Source organism: Aquarana catesbeiana, linkage group LG01 (assembly GCF_042186555.1).
Source record: "Aquarana catesbeiana isolate 2022-GZ linkage group LG01, ASM4218655v1, whole genome shotgun sequence".
NCBI classification, from domain to species: domain Eukaryota; kingdom Metazoa; phylum Chordata; class Amphibia; order Anura; family Ranidae; genus Aquarana; species Aquarana catesbeiana.
The window spans coordinates 607687083-607709401 of record NC_133324.1 but is presented as its reverse complement, the minus strand read 5'-3'; the positions used below and the strand labels follow the sequence as shown (position 1 = coordinate 607709401).

The 22319-nt window shown below is 41.4% G+C and overlaps 1 protein-coding gene across 3 annotated transcripts in view; it reads right to left on the bottom strand.

Moving 5' to 3' along the window:
• LOC141108078 (beta-1,4-galactosyltransferase 1-like) overlaps positions 1-22319 on the bottom strand; it is a 524736-nt gene that overhangs the window by 41473 nt on the left and 460944 nt on the right. The window contains exon 7 of one of the 3 annotated variants that reach the window (XM_073599325.1): positions 18640-18685. The exons of the other annotated variants lie outside the window; for them this stretch is intronic. Coding sequence (XP_073455426.1) covers positions 18676-18685 — 10 coding nt within the window. The 3' untranslated portion in view covers positions 18640-18675. The remainder of the gene's footprint in view (positions 1-18639; positions 18686-22319) is intronic. 3 annotated transcript variants of the gene reach the window in all.

Here is a 22319-nt window from a genome sequence, read left to right as displayed (position 1 = left end):
TAATTCTGGATGATTCTAGTACATACAGTCCCATTCCATTTGATCCAACGGGCATTTTCTGAGAGAGGAGAGAGGTGTGGCAGAATCAGCACTACTAGCATTTTGGAGGCGTGGTGGCGGAAGAAGCTCCAACAATACTGCACCCTGTCCTGCATCCTTCCCAGCTGCCAGCAGAGTTACTCAGTGCGCCGTGAAAGAAAGGTAATGTCCCTGTTCATGCCTGCTGGACCATGAGTCAGCAGTAATATGCACCTTACCGCTGACCGCCCTGTCCAACGAGGCCAAGACATTGCCTTCGCAATTCCGCACATTCCACAAATTCCCAAAAGGGGGCAGAGTCTACCAACTGAAAAGGCAGCAGTTGGAGTGCTAGCAATTTAGCAAAGCTAGCATTCAGCCGCTGAGCATGTGGATGGCTGGGACCGAATTTCTTTTGACGGTTTAGCAACTGGGGTAGGGAAATTTGCCTGCTACAATCGGATGTTGGTGAAGCAATAGCAGATTGTCCGCAAGTACTTGGCACACCTAATTCTACACCTTCATTCCTCTCAGTGCAGGTTTCTGAGAGGACTGAAGGTATAGTGGAGTTGGAGATCCCAGATGATGAGGAGCAAGGAGAGGTCCGCCTTGTTCTTTGGTGTGGGACTTTTAAGTACTGTTGCCAATGGACTGCATGGGAGGTCGACAGATGTCTGGACAAGCATGTGGTGCCCAAGCGGTTGCTGTTTTGGCCATGCTTGATACGCTTCAGACATATGTTGCAAATAGCAACAGTGCGATCTGCTGCACACTTATCAAAAAAGGCCCACACCAAAGAACTTTTCAAAATATGTGGGGAGTCAGCAGCACCCTGCACATGCGGAGCTTTGCAGTGTGATGCATTCAGGTGGCTGCCCTTAAGCTGGCCCCTGGAGGGCATCCTGCCTCATTGGAGATGTGCCGCCTCCTCCTCCTCCTCTCTTCTATCAGGCACCCATGTAAAGTCATTGACCTCATCATCCCCTCCCTCCTCATCACTGGAGCAAACCTGGCAGTACGCTGCAGCTGGGGGAACATGACTGCCAGTTTCTTGTCCTTCTTGGGCACCCCCTCTCTCTGGGCTCACATTACTACCTTCCTTAACCTGGGTACCATCATCGGAGCCTTCAAAATGCAGCCTCCATCGGAGCCTCCTCCTGCAGCCTATACCTGACACTGTGGTCGAACAGTTAGGGGGACTCCTCCGTGCATGATGATGGGGCTAGGGAAGGATTGACTGATGACATTGAGCCGATAGAATAGGCTGCTTTGGCAGCTGCATTGGCAGGCAAACTAGGGATGAGCCGAACACCCCCCTGTTCGGTTCGCACCAGAACATGCGAACAGGAAAAAAGTTTGTTCGAACACGCGAACACCGTTAAAGTCTATGGGACACGAACATGAATAATCAAAAGTGCTCATTTTAAAGGCTTATATGCAAGTTATTGTCATAAAAAGTGTTTGGGGACCTGGGTCCTGCCCCAGGGGACATGGATCAATGCAAAAAAAAGTTTTAAAAACGGCCGTTTTTTCAGGAGTAGTGATTTTAATAATGCTTAAAGTCAAACAATAAAAGTGTAATATCCCTTTAAATTTTGTAGCTGGGGGGTGTCTATAGTATGCCTGTAAAGGGGCGCATGTTTCCCGTGTTTAGAACAGTCTGATAGCAAAATGACATTTCGAAGGAAAAAACCCATTTAAAACTACTCGCGGCTATTGCATTGCCGACAATACACATAGAAGTTCATTGATAAAAACGGCATGGGAATTCCCCAGAGGGGAACCCTGGCCAAAATTTAAAAAAAAAAAAATGACGTGGGGTTCCCCCTAAATTCCATACCAGACCCTTCAGGTCTGGTATGGATTTTAAGGGGAACCCCGCGCCAAAAAAAAAAAAACGGCGTGGGGTCCCCCCAAAAATCCATACCAGACCCTTATCCGAGCACGCAACCTGGCAGGCCACAGGAAAAGAGGGGGAGACGAGAGTGCGGCCCCCCCTGAACCGTACTAGGCCACATGCCCTCAACATTGGGAGGGTGCTTTGGGGTAGCCCCCCAAAACACCTTGTCCCCATGTTGATGAGGACAAGGGCCTCATCCCCACAACCCTGGCCGGTGGTTGTGGGGGTCTGCAGGCACGGGGCTTATCGGAATCTGGAAGCCACCTTTAACAAGGGGACCCCCAGATTCCGCCCCCCCGTGTGAAATGGTAAGGGGGTACTTACCCCTACCATTTCACTAAAAAACTGTCAAAAATGTTAAAAATGACAAGAGACAGTTTTTGACAATTCCTTTATTTAAATGCTTCTTCTTTCTTCTATCTTACTTCATCTTCTTCTTCTGGTTCTTCTGGCTCTTCTGGTTCTTCCTCCGGCGTTCTCGTCCAGCATCTCCTCCGCGGCGTCTTCTATCTTCTTCTCCTCGGGCCGCTCCGCACCCATGGCATGGGGGGAGGCTCCCGCTCTTCTCTTCAACTTCTTCTTCATCTTCTTCTCTTCTTCCTTCTTCTCTTCTTCATTTTCTTCTCCGGGCCGCTCCACACCCATGCTGGCATGGAGGGAGGCTCCCGCTGGGTGACGGCGTCTCTTCGTCTGACGGTTCTTAAATAACGGGGGGCGGGGCCACCCGTTGACCCCGTCCCCCTCTCACGCACGGTGACTTGACGGGACTTCCCTGTGATGTCACAGGGAATGCCACAGGGAAGTCCCGTCATGTCCCGTGCGTCAGAGGGGGGTGGGGTTACCGGGTGGCCCCGCCCCCCATTATTTAAGAACCGTCAGACGAGGAGAGGCCGTCACACAGCGGGAGCCTCCCTCCATGCCAGCATGGGTGCGGAGCGGCCCAGAGAAGAAAATGAAGAAGAGAAGAAGAGAAGAAGGAAGAAGAGAAGAACAAGAAGATGAAGAGAAGAGCGGGAGCCTCCCCCCATGCCATGGGTGCGGAGCGGCCCGAGTAGAAGAAGATAGAAGACGCCGCGGAGGAGATGCTGGACGAGAACGCCGGAGGAAGAACCAGAAGAACCAGAAGATGAAGGAAGATAGAAGAAAGAAGAAGCATTTAAATAAAGGAATTGTCAAAAACTGTCTCTTGTCATTTTTAACATTTTTGACAGTTTTTTAGTGAAATGGTAGGGGTAAGTACAGGGGCGTAACTAGAAATAGCAGGGCCCCATAGCAAAATGTTGTATGGGGCCCCCCTGCAAACAGCCCCCCCCCACAGCTGCCCTAGTGTCAATGTAGCGTGACCTGTGCCACATACAGCGTGACCTGTGCCCAATGCAGCTTGACCTGTGCCCAATACAGCGTGACCTGTGCCCAATACAGCGTGACCTGTGCCCCATACAGCGTGACCTGTGCCCCATACAGCGTGACCTGTGCCCCATACAGCGTGACCTATGCCCCATACTGCCTGGTCTGCCTGTGCCCCATACAGCCCCACCTATGCAGAGGAAGAGGCAAGCCACCCGGATCAGCAGAGAGCGGGATTGCCCGCTGTAACAGCTTTCATTTGAATTTCCTGTCTTCCCGGGGCTCATCGTCACATAGCCCCACCTCTTGGCCCGACGCCTTTGATGACGTCACATGTCCCGCATTGGATCGGCGTTCTGTCTATCAAAGGCACCGGGCTAAAAGGTGGAGCTATGTGACGTGAGCCCCGGGAACAATGGAAGTTCTAATGAAAGCTCTTACATCGGGCAATTCAGCTCTCTGCTGATACGGACAGCTCGCCTCTTCCTTTCCTTTCTCTTCCCCTGGCTGGGAGACTGTGCCAGCGGTGCTCTTATCCTCACTGGGCCCCACTCGGCTGCGGGCCCCATAGCGCCCGCATGGGTCGCTATGGTGGTAGTTACGCCCCTGGGTAAGTACCCCCTTACCATTTCACACAGGGGGGGTGGGATCTGGGGGTCCCCTTTTTAAAGGGGGCTTCCAGATTCCGATAAGCCCCCCGCCCGCAGACCCCCACAACCACCGGCCAGGGTTGTGGGGATGAGGCCCTTGTCCTCATCAACATGGGGACAAGGTGTTTTGGGGGGCTACCCCAAAGCACCCTCCCAATGTTGAGGGCATGTGGCCTGGTGCAGTTCAGGAGGGGGGAGCCGCACTCTCGTCCCCCCCTCTTTTCCTGCGGCCTGCCAGGTTGCGTGCTCAGATAAGGGTCTGGTATGGATATTTGGGGGGACCCCACGCCGTTTTTTTTTTTTTTGGCGCGGGGTTCCCCTTAAAATCCTCAGGTCTGGTATGGAATTTAGGGGGAACCCCACGTCATTTTTTTTTTAATTTTGGCCGGGGTTCCCCTTAATATCCATACCAGACCTGAAGGGCCTTGTATGGAATTTAGGGGGACTCCCACGTCATTTTTTTTTTAAATTTTGGTTCGGGGTTGCCCTGTGGGGAATTCCCATGCCGTTTTTATCAATGAACTTCTATGTGTATTGTCGGCAATGCAATAGCCGCGGGTAGTTTTAAATGGGTTCTTTCCTTCGAAATGTCATTTTGCTGTCAGACTGTTCTAAACACGGGAAACATGCGCCCCTTTACAGGCATACTATAGACACCCCCCAGCTACGAAATTTAAAGGAATATTACACTTTTATTGTTTGACTTTAAGCATTATTAAAATCACTGCTCCTGAAAAAACGGCCGTTTTTAAAACTTTTTTTTGCATTGATCCATGTCCCCTGGGGCAGGACCCCGGTCCCCAAACACTTTTTATGACAATAACTTGCATATAAGCCTTTAAAATTAGCACTTTTGATTTCTCCCATAGACTTTTAAAGGGTGTTCCGCGGCATTAGAATTTGCCGCGAACACCCCAAATTGTTCGCTGTTCGGCGAACTTGCGAACAGCCAATGTTCGAGTCGAACGTGAGTTCGACTCGAACTCGAAGCTCATCCCTAAGGCAAACTACTCTGAGCCTGGGTGACAGAGGATGAGGAGGATGAGGAGGGCTTTGTTATCTATTCCACCAACTCTTCTGCATGTTGTGGCTCAATAACAAGGCCAGCTGCAGGAAAAAAGGACAAGCGTGCCCCATGGCCATGTGCTGAGGATGCACCGTGTCCACGACCAGCACTGTTGGCTATAGACACAGAGCTTGCTTACCCTCTTTTAGTGGCCTGTGAGTGTCTGCCTCTCCTTGGTGGCCTTCCAGACATGCTGTAAAATTTTATTAGCAAAACACAGCCTGAAGTTTACTAGAAAAAGTACACCAGGAATGGCCTGCGGTCAGATATAGGCTTGGCTAGATTAGAATGCAGTGGATATATATAAGTAGGAGACTGTATATATATTTAATGCACTGCAGATCACTGAATCACCTGCCTGCCTGAAAGTATATTTGAAAACGTACACCAGGAATGGCCTGCAGTCAGATATAGGCATGGCTAGACTGGAATGCAGTGGATATATATATATATATATATATATATATATATATATATATATATATGTAGGAGACTGTATAGATATTTTATGCGCTGCAGCTCACTGAATCACCTGCCTGCCAGAAGTATATTAGAAACAGTACACCAGGAACGGCCTGCAGTGAGATGTAGCTAAACTGTATGCAGTGGATATATATATATATATATATATATATATATATATATATATATATATATATATATATATATATATATATATATATGCAAGACTGACTGTATATATATATTAAATACACTGCAGATAACTGAATCACCTGCATGCCTGAAGTATATTAGAAACAGTACACCAGGAACAGACTGCAGTCAGTCAGATCTAGCTAAACTGGATACAGTAATATATATATATATATATATATATATATATATATATATATATATATATATATATATATATATATATATATATATATAAGCCTGGGTGTATATATATATAAAATACACTGCAGCTAACTGAATCGCCTGTCTGCTAAATCTAAATGAAATTACACTCTCTCTTAGTCAACGCCAGCAACATACTACACAGGGCTGATGTGTAGGCGGCCTTATATAGTGTGGGTCGTAGACTCAACCCCCTGAGTCATAATTGGCCAAAGGCACCCTGCCTTTCGCCAATTATGGCTCTCTTTCATAGTGCATGCTTGGCCAATCATCAGACAGCAATGCACTGTGATGTCGCAGTGCATTATGGGGCGTGACGCACCACTTGAATTTGGCACGAACACCCCATAATGTTCGCATTTCGACGAACGATCGAACAGCCAATGTTCGAGTCGAACTCATGTTCGACCTGAACATAAAGCTCATCCCTAATTACCAGCTATGAAGCTCCTGATGCCGATGTCACTAATTAAGTCTTTTTGGGATGAGGAATCTCTGCAGGACTTCGAGGCTGCCTAGCTTTGAGGGTGTTCAATAATTTCATCTGGAAGAATGTTTTTGGTATAAGTTTCATGGGCACAATTAACACCCAAAGACCAATTTTTGTTCACCTATTTGTCAGGTGCATATCATTGCAATTTTTTACAGCAAGGCCAATTCTTGCTTTTATCAAAATTACCTCTATATAGGTACGGTGGGAAGGTGCCACCAACACCCAAAGACCAATTTTTATGCACCTGTTACTTCTATCCAAAGTCAAAGTGACACCAGAATGTATCCAAAAAATCTCTAATCTTGTTCCCAATGCACTACATTGTGGCCTCATCATACACACTGGCTCCCCAGATATTGCTGAGCAAAATAAAGGCAGCTTGCAGGGAAAATGTCATTTTTTGGGCATTATAAATGCAATTATTGCTGCAGCAGGTTCTAGACATGGTACAGATCTGCCACTTTACAGGTAGACTAAGGGGACCCCCCAGGCACTGTATTGAAAGGATTTTTTCATTTTTATGCTTTCACTTTAAAAATAAAAAAATCACTACTCATTTAAAAATGACCTTTTTCACAAACTTTTTTTTTATTGATACATGTCCCCCGGGGCAGGACCCGGACCCTTATAACCATTGTATGCCCAATTACTTGCATATAAGCCTTCAAAATAGGCAGTTTTGATTTTTGGCATTCGGTCTCATTGACTTTAATGGGGTTCATTATTCGGGTCCGAACTTTCGCGGTGTTCGAAAGTTCTGGTGCAAACCGAACAGGGGTCCTTTTGGCCCATCCCTACACAGAACATGTAAATGCAATTAATTTACTAAAGAGAAACTGCTAAATACCTTTTTTCATCAGATGTTAGGGCGGTCTTGTGACTTTTATCAGTGTCCAGCCAAGCACTGGTTAAAGCTTGTAGGAGGAGTTTTCTGACTGTGCTATGAGACTGCAAGACCCCTGATCCTCTGTCTGGACAGTGCTGATTGTCCCTGTGCTGATAAACATGCACTCTCCAAAGAAAAAAAACTCTCTAGCAATACACACCAAACTGAGCATGTGCAGCTTGACTCCATAGACTCTATGTTATTAGGAAATTAAAAGGGATCAGTGGAAGGAGGGGGGTTCAGAGAAGGCAGGATCAAACAGCCTTTTAACATGAGGAGGATTAACCCCTTAGGTTCCACAGTGAGTATAACAAGCATGATTTACTGCATATACAGACTAACTTTACTGTTGTGGGTTTAGTAACACTTTCAATTTTAAAAGTGACTCTTTCAATTTTTTAAAATAAGCAACAATATGTGAGGGTAGGTTCACATAAAGTGCGGTAGAGCTGTGTTGGTTAAAAAGAATAAATAATGATATTTGAAGCGCTTCACAATGTGCATGAAAATGAATATATAAGAATAAATATAAATAGTAAAATAAATCCAGCGGTGAGTAAAAATTCCTAAAAAATCCAGCAATCAAAATAGTGTAACATTATAAAAAATTAGTGACACCAAATGTGTAAAAAAATTCACATAAAAAATCCACATAAAAATAAACATAAGGATGTATTCAGAAGGTTCAATTATACAGGTGTAGAATCCTGATTGGTATAGAGCTTTTGATCACTAGCAAAGCTGTTTAAAAACACTTGCTTAATCAAGGTGCTCATTGACCTTCATAGTAACAATGTGCTTTTTGCTTCTATTCACAACCAATGTGAGAATCATAAACAGGCAGATAAGAGAAAAAACCAATCATTGTGCAATAGTTAGGATACCAAGGTACACAGGCAAACTTCAATCCACTCACGTGTGCCTTATAATGATAAGGCATATGCAGGTTTTACTATAGCAGTCAGCCACCTTAGACAGGAGCAGATTCAGTGCAGTACACTGTGTGATACTGCTGATCTGCACAGAGCGTCCTTGGCTCCTCCCACGCGTTACATCACAGTCACGTGACTTTTTCAAGGATAATACAAGCTCTGAAGGACTCAGCTTTATAGCACAACAGCAGAGTGGTTGCCATGGCTACAGCATGAGTTCAACATCATCCTGCTTCCTGCATAAACTTCAATCCTGTTAAAACCTACTTTTATTAGACATGTAATTCATATGAATATCGTTGGTTTATCAAAACCACGATTCCATGTGTAAAAAACGCAGTGTGTACAAAGTAAAAAATATATATATTGATATCTCTAATCACGTTTACTTTTTCAACTCCCTCCAGTGGTCACAATTGGTATAACATCTCACAGAGGGACTATATGGCAAAGCGTTGTCTCTAATGGTTTTGATAATTGACCAGTGCCCCATGATATCACAAAAATGGGGTATCCACATGCTCTGCTCATAAATGTATGGAAAACGGAGTAAACAAGATGGCATGATATATATATATATATATATAAAATATACATATATAAAATTAAAATAAGATATGATATAAGAAATAGGGAAATAATATTAAAATGTAAAATTAAAATCTATATATATTATATATATATATATATATTATATATATATATATATATATATATATATATATATATATATATATATATATATATATATATAAATCTGACAAACCTCTAAAAATCAGAAATAAAACAATTCAGGTCGAATTCAATGTTCAAACCATGGGGTTCTAATGTACCCATCTGGAATATCCATTTGGATTCATTCTTGCTGAGTTCCCTCACTTTATGGGAACCCCTCCAATGAGCCTTATACTTTTGAATAGCCCAGAATTGGAGACCCCTAGGGTCTCTGTTATGATACCTATCAAAATGTTTTGAAACACTGTGTTTTGGATAGCCTTTTCTAATGTTCTGGATATGCTCTCTTATTCTCTTCCACATTGGTCGCTTCGTTCTGCCAATGTATTGGAGGGAGCAGGAGCACTGTAAAGCATATACCACCCCCTCAGTCCTGCAAGATATAAAATCCTTTATTTCAAATTCTTGTCCAGTATTTGTTGAAGAAAATTTCTGACATTTGTATCCATTTTGATTAGTATTTATGCAGGCATAACACCTTTTACAGGGATAGAATCCTTTACCCTGAAAAAAGGTTAAATCAGTTATTCTCTTGGGTGGGTTGGGTACATTTTTAGCTATGATGTCCCTTAGAGTTGGAGCTCGTCTATAAATGAATCTCGGTTTTTCTGGGAGTATATTTGCCAAAGTAGTGTCAGTTTTTAAAATATACCAATGTCTTTTTATAATCCTCTCCATCCTCCTGTGTTGTATACTGAAGTCCATTATCAGAGGTATGTCATCTGTTTTGTCATTTACCTTGATTTTATCTTGGATCAGCGCTTCTCTTGAGGTTTGATTGACTTCTGTTATTTTTTCTTCTATAAAACATTTATTGTACCCTTTTTCTTCAAACCTCTTACCTATCCACTGAGCTTGTTTAAGATAGTCATTATTTTCTGAACAATTTCTCCGTAAGCGAATAAACTGGCCCTTCGGAATGTTGATTAACCATGGCTCATAGTGGCAACTCGTTACTGGTATATAGCTGTTCCTTTCCACCGGTTTGAAGAAAGTTTTTGTGCTGATGATATTGGCTGTTAGTTCTATTTCAAGATCAAGGAACTGGATTTTAGTTTCACTAATTTGATGTTCAAGTTTAATATTTTTTTGGTTCATATTCAAACGTTGGAAAAAGGATCTTAAACTCAGTTCATCACCCTTCCAAATAATAATACAATCGTCTATGAATCTTTTATATAGAACCAGTTCCTTCGGAGTATTTAAAAAGATGGCATCCTCCTCCCATTTTGCCATGAATATGTTGGCTACACTTGGGGCATATTTAGCTCCCATCCCAATACCCGTTAGTTGTCGAAAATAATTGTCATTATACCAGAAGTAGTTATGTTGAATACCAAAGGCCAGGCTTCTAAGAAGAAATCTTTTCTGTTTAGAAACGAGATGGCTGAATGAATCCATAGCCCATTTAGATGCTTCTATTGCATCGCTATGTTCAATTATTGTGTACAGTGAAGCAACATCAGCAGTTGCTAACAGATATCTTCCATTAGGGTCCAGGGTCAGAGATTTTAATATTTGTAATAAATGTTTGGTATCACGTAGATAAGCTTTAGTGTTAGGTACTAGGGGTTGCAAGAATTTGTCCACATATTCCCCTAGTCTTGCATTGATCGATTGAATCCCATTAATGATGGGTCTTCCTGGTGGTGCCTCAGCATTCTTATGGATCTTCGGGATGGTGTAAATGATTGGAACTCTACATGTATCCGTTACTAAATATCTAGATTCTTTTTTGGATAGAATATTTTTGTTGATTCCTTTTTGAATCAAAGAGGACAGATCTCGTTTGTATTCTCTAGTAGGATTGCTACTGAGTTTCAGATATGTGTTATTATCGTTAAGTTGTCCCATCAGTTCCTGGTGGTAGTATTCCTTAGTTAGTACTACAATGGCGCCCCCTTTGTCGGCCGGTCTAATTATAATATCTTTATTTGCTTCCAATTGTTTTATACCTTGTTGTATATGCTGGGATTCCGAGATTCTACTGAACTTGAGTTGTTCCAGGTCTTTGATTACCATTTTTTTAAACACCTCAATATGTTCATTATTTGTAGAGGGTGGATTGAATAGTGACTTATTTCTTAAATCACTATGCTGTACTCCTCTGCCAAGTTCCACTCCTTTGTTCAATGTAGATGGTGGTCTGGATAATAAGTATTTCTTGATATTCAATTTCCTGGTGTATTTTTGTATGTCAATATACATCTGGAATTTGTCCAGATTCTTTTTTGGTGCATATTTAAGGCCTTTGTCCAGTGTGATTAATTCCGCTCGTGTGAGCTCTTTGCCGCTGAGGTTGTAGATGCCTTCCCCTAGTACTCTCTTTTTCTTTTGGGTTTGCCATCCTGCTCTGCATCCCCTTTTATGGTGTTTGAACTTCTTTCTCTGTTTGTATATTCCTGTAGGGGTGGGGGATCTTCGTTTCTGCGGAAATCTAAAAAAGATCTTGACTGTTCTTCCTCTATGTAATTTCTAAGAGGCTCGTATCTATTGGTGGTAGGCAATGGGCTCCTCCTATCAGGATATCTGTATTGGTCGTATTCTCTGGTCCCATTCCTATTACCATTGGACTGGTGGTCTCGAGATTCACCATTGCTCTGTTGATAGTCACTATGATCTCTCCTATCCTGATCATACCGATAATCCCTTGGCTGATCCCTATGAGGTTGTTGGTAGGAGTTTCTGGGGTCATTTCTGGAATTATATTGATTTTCTCTTGGTTCAGTTCTAGTTGAATGTTGATAGTATCCTTGTTCCCCATACCTGGGGTACCTGCCATTTTCCACCTGATTATATTGCGATTCATTACCTGATTGGTGCGATCTTGATTGATTGTAGGGTGGATAGTGGGGTTTGTTTGGTCTTTTATTGGCATTCTTTTTCCAGTAAGGTCTTCTTGGTGATTTATTTTTTGTTTTGTTCCTCCACCAAGGTTTTGGTGTTCTTGATCCATTGTCATGTGTGTTACTTTGTTCCCATTGTTTCTGTTGGTTATATCTTGGGGTTTCTGGTGTCCTGGATCTCCTTTCTGGAGTCCTATAATATGTATTTCTCCTGGGGCTAACTATCCTCACCTCTCTATCTGGTGATGAGGCTATAGACCCAGTTTTACCTTGTTTGGCATTGATTTGCCAATTGAAAACCTGTTCTAACTGATAATCATTGGTATCTCTGAGGTATTTTCTCTTTTTCCTTTGTTTCAATTCAACATCTTTCTGTTCTAACACTTTATTCAGTTGTTGAGTTAGTGATGAAAAAGGTGCTGTCTCTTTTAAAGGGTCCAGTGTGGTTTTGCATTCAGCAATTTGCTGGTTAATCATGTTTAATTTCCTTTGTTTCCTTTTTAAGGCAAAATGTACTAGATCCAGACCTTTATCGTTAAAAAATTTATACCACTCATTAGTTACGTCTTGATCTGTCAAACCATCACAGATAGGTACATCCCATCTCAATCTTCTCGGGACAATTTTATCTTTAATGTATTGTTCATGAGCAGCTATATCCCACCATAGGCTCACCTTTTTTTCCATTAGGTGGCCGAATTTCCTAAAATTGGTGTCTAGATCACCCTTATCGGTGCTAGGTGCAGTGGGATATAGCTGCTCATGAACAATACATTAAAGATAAAATTGTCCCGAGAAGATTGAGATGGGATGTACCTATCTGTGATGGTTTGACAGATCAAGACGCAACTAATGAGTGGTATAAATTTTTTAACGATAAAGGTCTGGATCTAGTACATTTTGCCTTAAAAAGGAAACAAAGGAAATAAACATGATTAACCAGCAAATTGCTGAATGCAAAACCACACTGGACCCTTTTAAAGAGACAGCACCTTTTTCATCACTAACTCAACAACTGAATAAAGTGTTAGAACAGAAAGATGTTGAATTGAAACAAAGGAAAAAGAGAAAATACCTCAGAGATACCAATGATTATCAGTTAGAACAGGTTTTCAATTGGCAAATCAATGCCAAACAAGGTAAAACTGGGTCTATAGCCTCATCACCAGATAGAGAGGTGAGGATAGTTAGCCCCAGGAGAAATACATATTATAGGACTCCAGAAAGGAGATCCAGGACACCAGAAACCCCAAGATATAACCAACAGAAACAATGGGAACAAAGTAACACACATGACAATGGATCAAGAACACCAAAACCTTGGTGGAGGAACAAAACAAAAAATAAATCACCAAGAAGACCTTACTGGAAAAAGAATGCCAATAAAAGACCAAACAAACCCCACTATCCACCCTACAATCAATCAAGATCGCACCAATCAGGTAATGAATCGCAATATAATCAAGTGGAAAATGGCAGGTACCCCAGGTATGGGGAACAAGGATACTATCAACATTCAACTAGAACTGAACCAAGAGAAAATCAATATAATTCCAGAAATGACCCCAGAAACTCCTACCAACAACCTCATAGGGATCAGCCAAGGGATTATCGGTATGATCAGGATAGGAGAGATCATAGGGACTATCAACAGAGCAATGGTGAATCTCGAGACCACCAGTCCAATGGTAATAGGAATGGGACCAGAGAATACGACCAATACAGATATCCTGATAGGAGGAGCCCATTGCCTACCACCAATAGATACGAGCCTCTTAGAAATTACATAGAGGAAGAACAGTCAAGATCTTTTTTAGATTTCTGCAGAAACGAAGATCCCCCACCCCTACAGGAATATACAAACAGAGAAAGAAGTCCAAACACCATAAAAGGGGATGCAGAGCAGGATGGCAAACCCAAAAGAAAAAGAGAGTACTAGGGGAAGGCATCTACAACCTCAGCGGCAAAGAGCTCACACGAGCGGAATTAATCACACTGGACAAAGGCCTTAAATATGCACCAAAAAAGAATCTGGACAAATTCCAGATGTATATTGACATACAAAAATACACCAGGAAATTGAATATCAAGAAATACTTATTATCCAGACCACCATCTACATTGAACAAAGGAGTGGAACTTGGCAGAGGAGTACAGCATAGTGATTTAAGAAATAAGTCACTATTCAATCCACCCTCTACAAATAATGAACATATTGAGGTGTTTAAAAAAATGGTAATCAAAGACCTGGAACAACTCAAGTTCAGTAGAATCTCGGAATCCCAGCATATACAACAAGGTATAAAACAATTGGAAGCAAATAAAGATATTATAATTAGACCGGCCGACAAAGGGGGCGCCATTGTAGTACTAACTAAGGAATACTACCACCAGGAACTGATGGGACAACTTAACGATAATAACACATATCTGAAACTCAGTAGCAATCCTACTAGAGAATACAAACGAGATCTGTCTTCTTTGATTCAAAAAGGAATCAATAAAAATATTCTATCCAAAAAAGAATCTAGATATTTAGTACCGGATACATGTAGAGTTCCAATCATTTACACCATCCCGAAGATCCATAAGAATGCTGAGGCACCACCAGGAAGACCCATCATTAATGGGATTCAATCGATCAATGCAAGACTAGGGGAATATGTGGACAAATTCTTGCAACCCCTAGTACCTAACACTAAAGCTTATCTACGTGATACCAAACATTTATTACAAATATTAAAATCTCTGACCCTGGACCCTAATGGAAGATATCTGTTAGCAACTGCTGATGTTGCTTCACTGTACACAATAATTGAACATAGCGATGCAATAGAAGCATCTAAATGGGCTATGGATTCATTCAGCCATCTCGTTTCTAAACAGAAAAGATTTCTTCTTAGAAGCCTGGCCTTTGGTATTCAACATAACTACTTCTGGTATAATGACAATTATTTTCGACAACTAACGGTATTGGGATGGGAGCTAAATATGCCCCAAGTGTAGCCAACATATTCATGGCAAAATGGGAGGAGGATGCCATCTTTTTAAATACTCCGAAGGAACTGGTTCTATATAAAAGATTCATAGACGATTGTATTATTATTTGGAAGGGTGATGAACTGAGTTTAAGATCCTTTTTCCAACGTTTGAATATGAACCAAAAAAATATTAAACTTGAACATCAAATTAGTGAGACTAAAATCCAGTTCCTTGATCTTGAAATAGAACTAACAGCCAATATCATCAGCACAAAAACTTTCTTCAAACCGGTGGAAAGGAACAGCTATATACCAGTAACGAGTTGCCACTATGAGCCATGGTTAATCAACATTCCGAAGGGCCAGTTTATTCGCTTACGGAGAAATTGTTCAGAAAATAATGACTATCTTAAACAAGCTCAGTGGATAGGTAAGAGGTTTGAAGAAAAAGGGTACAATAAATGTTTTATAGAAGAAAAAATAACAGAAGTCAATCAAACCTCAAGAGAAGCGCTGATCCAAGATAAAATCAAGGTAAATGACAAAACAGATGACATACCTCTGATAATGGACTTCAGTATACAACACAGGAGGATGGAGAGGATTATAAAAAGACATTGGTCTATTTTAAAAACTGACACTACTTTGGCAAATATACTCCCAGAAAAACCGAGATTCATTTATAGACGAGCTCCAACTCTAAGGGACATCATAGCTAAAAATGTACCCAACCCACCCAAGAGAATAACTGATTTAACCTTTTTTCAGGGTAAAGGATTCTATCCCTGTAAAAGGTGTTATGCCTGCATAAATACTAATCAAAATGGATACAAATGTCAGAAATTTTCTTCAACAAATACTGGACAAGAATTTGAAATAAAGGATTTTATATCTTGCAGGACTGAGGGGGTGGTATATGCTTTACAGTGCTCCTGCTCCCTCCAATACATTGGCAGAACGAAGCGACCAATGTGGAAGAGAATAAGAGAGCATATCCAGAACATTAGAAAAGGCTATCCAAAACACAGTGTTTCAAAACATTTTGATAGGTATCATAACAGAGACCCTAGGGGTCTCCAATTCTGGGCTATTCAAAAGTATAAGGCTCATTGGAGGGGTTCCCATAAAGTGAGGGAACTCAGCAAGAATGAATCCAAATGGATATTCCAGATGGGTACATTGGAACCCCATGGTTTGAACATTGAATTCGACCTGAAATGTTTTATTTCTGATTTTTAGAGGTTTGTCAGATTTATATATATATATATATATATATATATATATATATATATATATATATATATATATATATATATATATATTTATGGTATATATTTTAATTTAATTTTTTATATTTTATTTTTTATTTTTTATTTTTATTTATTTTTTGGTCCAATATTCTCATTATTTGTCCAATACCAGTTTTTTCTGAGTGGCAATATTTGGTTCAGTTCTAGCATATAAATAATGGTCATCATCCATTTTTGCAATATTCTATCATGGAATTTTTAGATTTTAATTTTACATTTTAATATTATTTCCCTATTTCTTATATCATATCTTATTTTAATTTTATATATGTATATTTTATATATATATATATATATATATATATATATATATATATATATATATATATATATATATCATGTCATCTTGTTTACTCCGTTTTCCATACATTTATGAGCAGAGCATGTGGATACCCCATTTTTGTGATATCATGGGGCACTGGTCAATTATCAAAACCATTAGAGACAACGCTTTGCCATATAGTCCCTCTGTGAGATGTTATACCAATTGTGACCACTGGAGGGAGTTGAAAAAGTAAACGTGATTAGAGATATCAATATATATATTTTTTACTTTGTACACACTGCGTTTTTTACACATGGAATCGTGGTTTTGATAAACCAACGATATTCATATGAATTACATGTCTAATAAAAGTAGGTTTTAACAGGATTGAAGTTTATGCAGTAAGCAGGATGATGTTGAACTCATGCTGTAGCCATGGCAACCACTCTGCTGTTGTGCTATAAAGCTGAGTCCTTCAGAGCTTGTATTATCCTTGAAAAAGTCACGTGACTGTGATGTAACGCGTGGGAGGAGCCAAGGACGCTCTGTGCAGATCAGCAGTATCACACAGTGTACTGCACTGAATCTGCTCCTGTCTAAGGTGGCTGACTGCTATAGTAAAACCTGCATATGCCTTATCATTATAAGGCACACGTGAGTGGATTGAAGTTTGCCTGTGTACCTTGGTATCCTAACTATTGCACAATGATTGGTTTTTTCTCTTATCTGCCTGTTTATGATTCTCACATTGGTTGTGAATAGAAGCAAAAAGCACATTGTTACTATGAAGGTCAATGAGCACCTTGATTAAGCAAGTGTTTTTAAACAGCTTTGCTAGTGATCAAAAGCTCTATACCAATCAGGATTCTACACCTGTATAATTGAACCTTCTGAATACATCCTTATGTTTATTTTTATGTGGATTTTTTATGTGAATTTTTTTACACATTTGGTGTCACTAATTTTTTATAATGTTACACTATTTTGATTGCTGGATTTTTTAGGAATTTTTACTCACCGCTGGATTTATTTTACTATTTATATTTATTCTTATATATTCATTTTCATGCACATTGTGAAGCGCTTCAAATATCATTATTTATTCTTTTTAAGTGACTCTGAAAACACTCTCTTTTGATAGCAGCCTCACTTGGTTTTATGTGTAATTATCAGCTATTTAGCATCACAGCGCTTTGTGTTTTATATATATTTTTTAGAGCTGTGTTGGGCTGCTATTCCAGCACAGTTCCACCACAAGACCAGTTAAAATGCCTTGTCTCCTTACTGGCGGTTCACACCACTGTGTTGCACTGGTGTGTGCTAAAAAAAAAGGATTGCATGCATTACATTTTATTGCTCCAAGCAATAGAATTTAAGCTGGCAATACATGGATTTCGATTTTGAATTCTATGAATTCTATACAACTAGCCTGTCGGATAAATGCCGCTTGATCAGTTAAGCCAGCTATAGCCAGCAGCCCTGATTAGTGTATTCTGATGGTGGGGAAGTTTCCCCGCTGTCAGAAGACAATAGCTCAGCACAGGGGCGTATTATGAAATCAGTGGGCCCGTGTGCAAGACCAAAAGTGGCCCTAGGCATGGAGAAAAAATGTGGCGTGCTTAGGAGTGGGCGTGGTTTTAATTGCTTTAGATATTGGGTGAGTCTTAAAGGGGGTGTGGTTAAATAGAGTCTGAGATTATTTACATGCAGAATGTGGTAATATTAAATAGGGAATGTATAGTACAAAATGAGGAGGCAAAGATGCCAAGTGTGAACCTTCCATATTATACTGGGGAAGGGTACAGTCTGACCTAGGGGGGATATTATACTGGGGATGGGTACAGACTGACCTGGGGGATGTATTGTGCTAGGGATGGGTACAGACTGACCTGGGGAGGGGTATTGTACCTGGGATGGGTACAGACTGACCTGGGGATGGGGGGTATAATCAGTGCCGGGACAAGGTCATTTGGTACCCAGGGCGAAAATGGCAAACTATGCCCCCCCTCCCATTTCTTCAGCATAGATGAAAGTTTCTGTAATAACCCCCAGCATCAGTGCCAGTTCACGCAATACTAACCCCCAGCATTGGTGTCAGTAGCAGCAATAATAACCCCCAGCATTGGTGCCAATTTCACAATATAACCCCCCAGTATAGGTGCCAGTTTCACAATAATAACCCCCAACATTGATATCAGTTGCAGCATAATAACACCCAGCATTGGTGGTCAGTGGTGTCATGTTACCTAAAAGTGAAATTTCAGCTTAAACCTAACTAGCCTTAAACATGTCCCCTCTGCCCTCCTAACACCTATGCTGACTAACCTGTGTAGAAAAGATGCATATACTTACCTATTTTCAGGTTGCTCTGGTCCACTCCTTTGTGAGTCAGTGGCAGCTGCAGGGGAGAAGAGAGAGCACTGATAATGGCTGGTAAAGCTTGGCATGATGACATCACCCATGGGTTCCCATGTTCCAGCTGTGCAGGTGCATCTCAAAAAATTTGAATATCATCAAAAAGTTCATTTATTTCAGTAACTCAATTAAAGAAGTGAAACTCATACATTTTATATAGTTGCATTACACACAGAGTGATATATTTCAAACATTTCTTTTCTTTAATTTTGATGATTATGGCTTACAGCTAGTGAAAACCCAAAATTCAGTATCTCAGAAAACTAGACTATTACATAAGACCAATAAAAAAAAGGATTTTTAATACAGAAACGTTGGCTTACTGAAAAGTATGTCTATGTACGGTATAGTATGCACTTTTGCATGAATTACTGCATCAATGCGGCGTGGCATGGCGTCAATAAGCCTGTGGCATTGCTGAGGTGTTATGGAAGCCCAGGTTGCTTTGATAGCGGCCTTCAGCTTGTCTGCATTGTTGGATCTGGTGTCTCTCATCTTCCTCTTGACAATACCCCACAGATTCTCTATGGGGTTTAGGTCAGGTGAGTTTGCTGGTCAATCAAGCACAGCGATACCATGATCATAAAACCAGGTATTGGTACTTTTGGCAGTGTGGGCAGGTGCCAAGTCCTGCTGAAAAATGAAATCAGCATATAAATAAAGCTAGCCAGCAGAGGGATACATGAAGTGCTCTAGAATTTCCTGATAGAGGGCTGTACTGACTTTGGACTTGATAAAACACAGTGGACCAACACCAGCAATTGACATGGCTCCCCAAATCATCACAGACTGTGGAAAATGTTCGTTTTATTTGAAAATCAAGGTCCCAGAGTCTGGAGGAAAAGTGGAGAGGCACAGAATCCAAGTTGCACAAGGTCCAAGGTGAAGTCTCCACAGTCAGTGATGATGGGGAGCCATGTCATCTGCTGGTTTGGTCCACTGTGTTTTATCAAATCAGACTTTGCACCTGCCCACACTGCCAAAAGTACCAATACCTGGTTTAACCCTTTCATGACTAAGCCTATTTTTGAAATTTGGTGTTTACAAGTTAAAATCCGTATTTTTTGCTAGAAAATTACTTAGAACCCCCAAACATTATATATATATTTTTTAGAAGAGAATCTAGAGAATAAAATGGCGATTGTTGCAATATTTTTTATCACACGGTATTTGTGCAGCAGTGTTTTAAACGCAAATTTTTGGAAAAGTGACACTTTCATGAATTTTAAAAAATCCAAACAGTAAAGTTACCCCAATTTTTTTGTATAATGTGAAAGATGATGTTACGCCGAGTAAATAGATACCAAACATGTCACCTTTATAATTGCACGCACTCGTGGAATGGCGACGAACTACGGTACCTATGAATTTCCATAGGCGACGCTTTAAAATTTTTTACGGTTACCAGGTTTGAGCTACAGAGGAGGTCTAGGGCTAGAATTATTTCTCTCGCTCTGGCGATCGCGGCGATACCTCACATGTGTGGTTTGAACACCGTTTACATATGCGGGCGCGACTTCCGTATGCGTTTTCTTCGCTGCGCGAGCTCGCGGGGACAGGGGCACTTAAAATTATTTTTTTTTTTTTTTATTTATTTTATTTATTTTTGTACTTTTATAAATTGTGTTTAAAAATTTTTTTTTTTTTTTTTTTTACTTTTATTGCTGTCACAAGCAATGTAAACATCCCTTGTGACAGTAATAGGTGGTGACAGGTACTCTTTATGGAGGGATGGGGGGTCTAAAAGACCCCCCATCCCTCCTTTACACTTCAAAGTATTCAGATCGCCGAAAACGGCGATTCTGAATACTGTGTACTTTTTTAAATTCGGTGCCATTGGCAGCCGAGTAAACGGGAAGTGACGTCATGACGTCGCTTCCGCGTTTACAACAAGAAGGCTGGAGCGAAGCCACTCACAGCTTCGTTCCAGCCCGCCCCCAGCCGCTGAAGATTCCCGATTGGACACCGGGCCTCCCGATCGCATGGGAGGCCCGGTAACAGCGGCGGGAGGCGGCGGGAGGGGGGGATGTCCCCTCCCGCTCCTCCGGTATAACAGCCGAGCGGCTTTTAGCCGCATCGGTTGTTATACTCGGGTAGCCGATCGCCCGCTGAAAACAACAGTACCGAGATGATGCCTGCAGCTGCGGGCATCACCCCGGTATAACCCCGGAAAGCCGAGTACGCATATGTGCGTACGGTCGGCGGGAAGGATGGTATCACTGTGCTTGATTGGCCAGCAAGCTTCCCTGACCTAAACCCCATAGAGAATCTGTGGGGTATTGTCAAGAGGAAGATGGGAGACCCCAGACCCAACAAGGCAGATAAGCTGAAGGCTGCTATCGAAGAAACCTGGGCTTCCATAACACCTCAGCAGTCACACAGGCTGATCTTCACTATGCCACACCACATTGATGCAGTAATTCATGAGAAAGGAGCCCCGACCTAGTATTGGTATAGTGCATACTATAGTGTACATGGACATACTTTTCAGTAAGCCAACATTTCTGTATTAAAAAAAATAATTATTGGTCCTATGTAATATTCAAATTTTTTGAGATACTGAATTTTGGGTTTTCACTAGCTGTAAGCCATAATCCTCAAAAAAAAAAAAAAATTAAGAAATGCTTGGAATACATCCCTCTGTGTGTAATGCATCTATATACAATATATGTTTCACTTTTTGAATTGTCACTCTGACACTCGGCATCTCCGATTGTGGTAAGGAGCCTCTGATGGAGGCTCCTTACCACGTGATCAGCTGTGACCAATCACAGCTGATTACAGTATGAAACAGGAAGTGCCGTAAACGGCTTTCCTCGGTTCGCGCTGACAGGGAGAGCCAATCGGTGGCTCTCCCTGTCAGAAGGGGGGGTCTGCGCTGATAATGAGCACATTAATTATCAACGCAGCCCCTATGAGAGGTGCCTATGAGCTGCCAATCAGTGCCCATGAGCTGCCAGTCTGTGCCCCATCAGTAACGCCTGTCAGTGCCCTTCAGATGGCAATTAGTAATGCCTGTCAGTAGCTCCTCATCAGTGCTGCCTATCCAGTGCCATCTATCAGTGTCCATTAGTCTCGCCTATCAGTGCCACCTATTGGTGCTCATCAGTGCCGCCTATCAGTGACGCATATCAGTGTAGCCTATCAATGCCCATCAATTCTACATATCAGTGCCTCCTCATCACTGCCCATCAGTGCCACCTTATCAGTGCCACCTCACCTTTGCCCATCAGTGCTGCCTCATTAGTGCCCATTAGTGCAGCCTCATCAGTGCCCATCAGTGAAGGAGAAAACAAAATTTTATAACAGAAACAAAGAAAAACTTTTTTTTTCAAAAATTTCGGTCTTTCTTAGTTTGTTTAGCAAAAAATAAAAACCCCAGTGGTGATCAAATACCACCAAAAGAAAGCTCTATTTGTGGGAAGAAAATGATAAAAAAAAGTTTGGGTACAGTATTGTATGACCGCGCAATTGTAATTCAAATTGCGACAGCACTGAAAGCTGAAAATTGTCCTGGGCAGGAAGGGGGGAAAGTGCCCGGTATTGAAGTGGTTAAAAAGCATAGCAGCATACCTGCCAAGAAAGGAATGAGTTATGGTGGGCAAGGATTTGTGGTA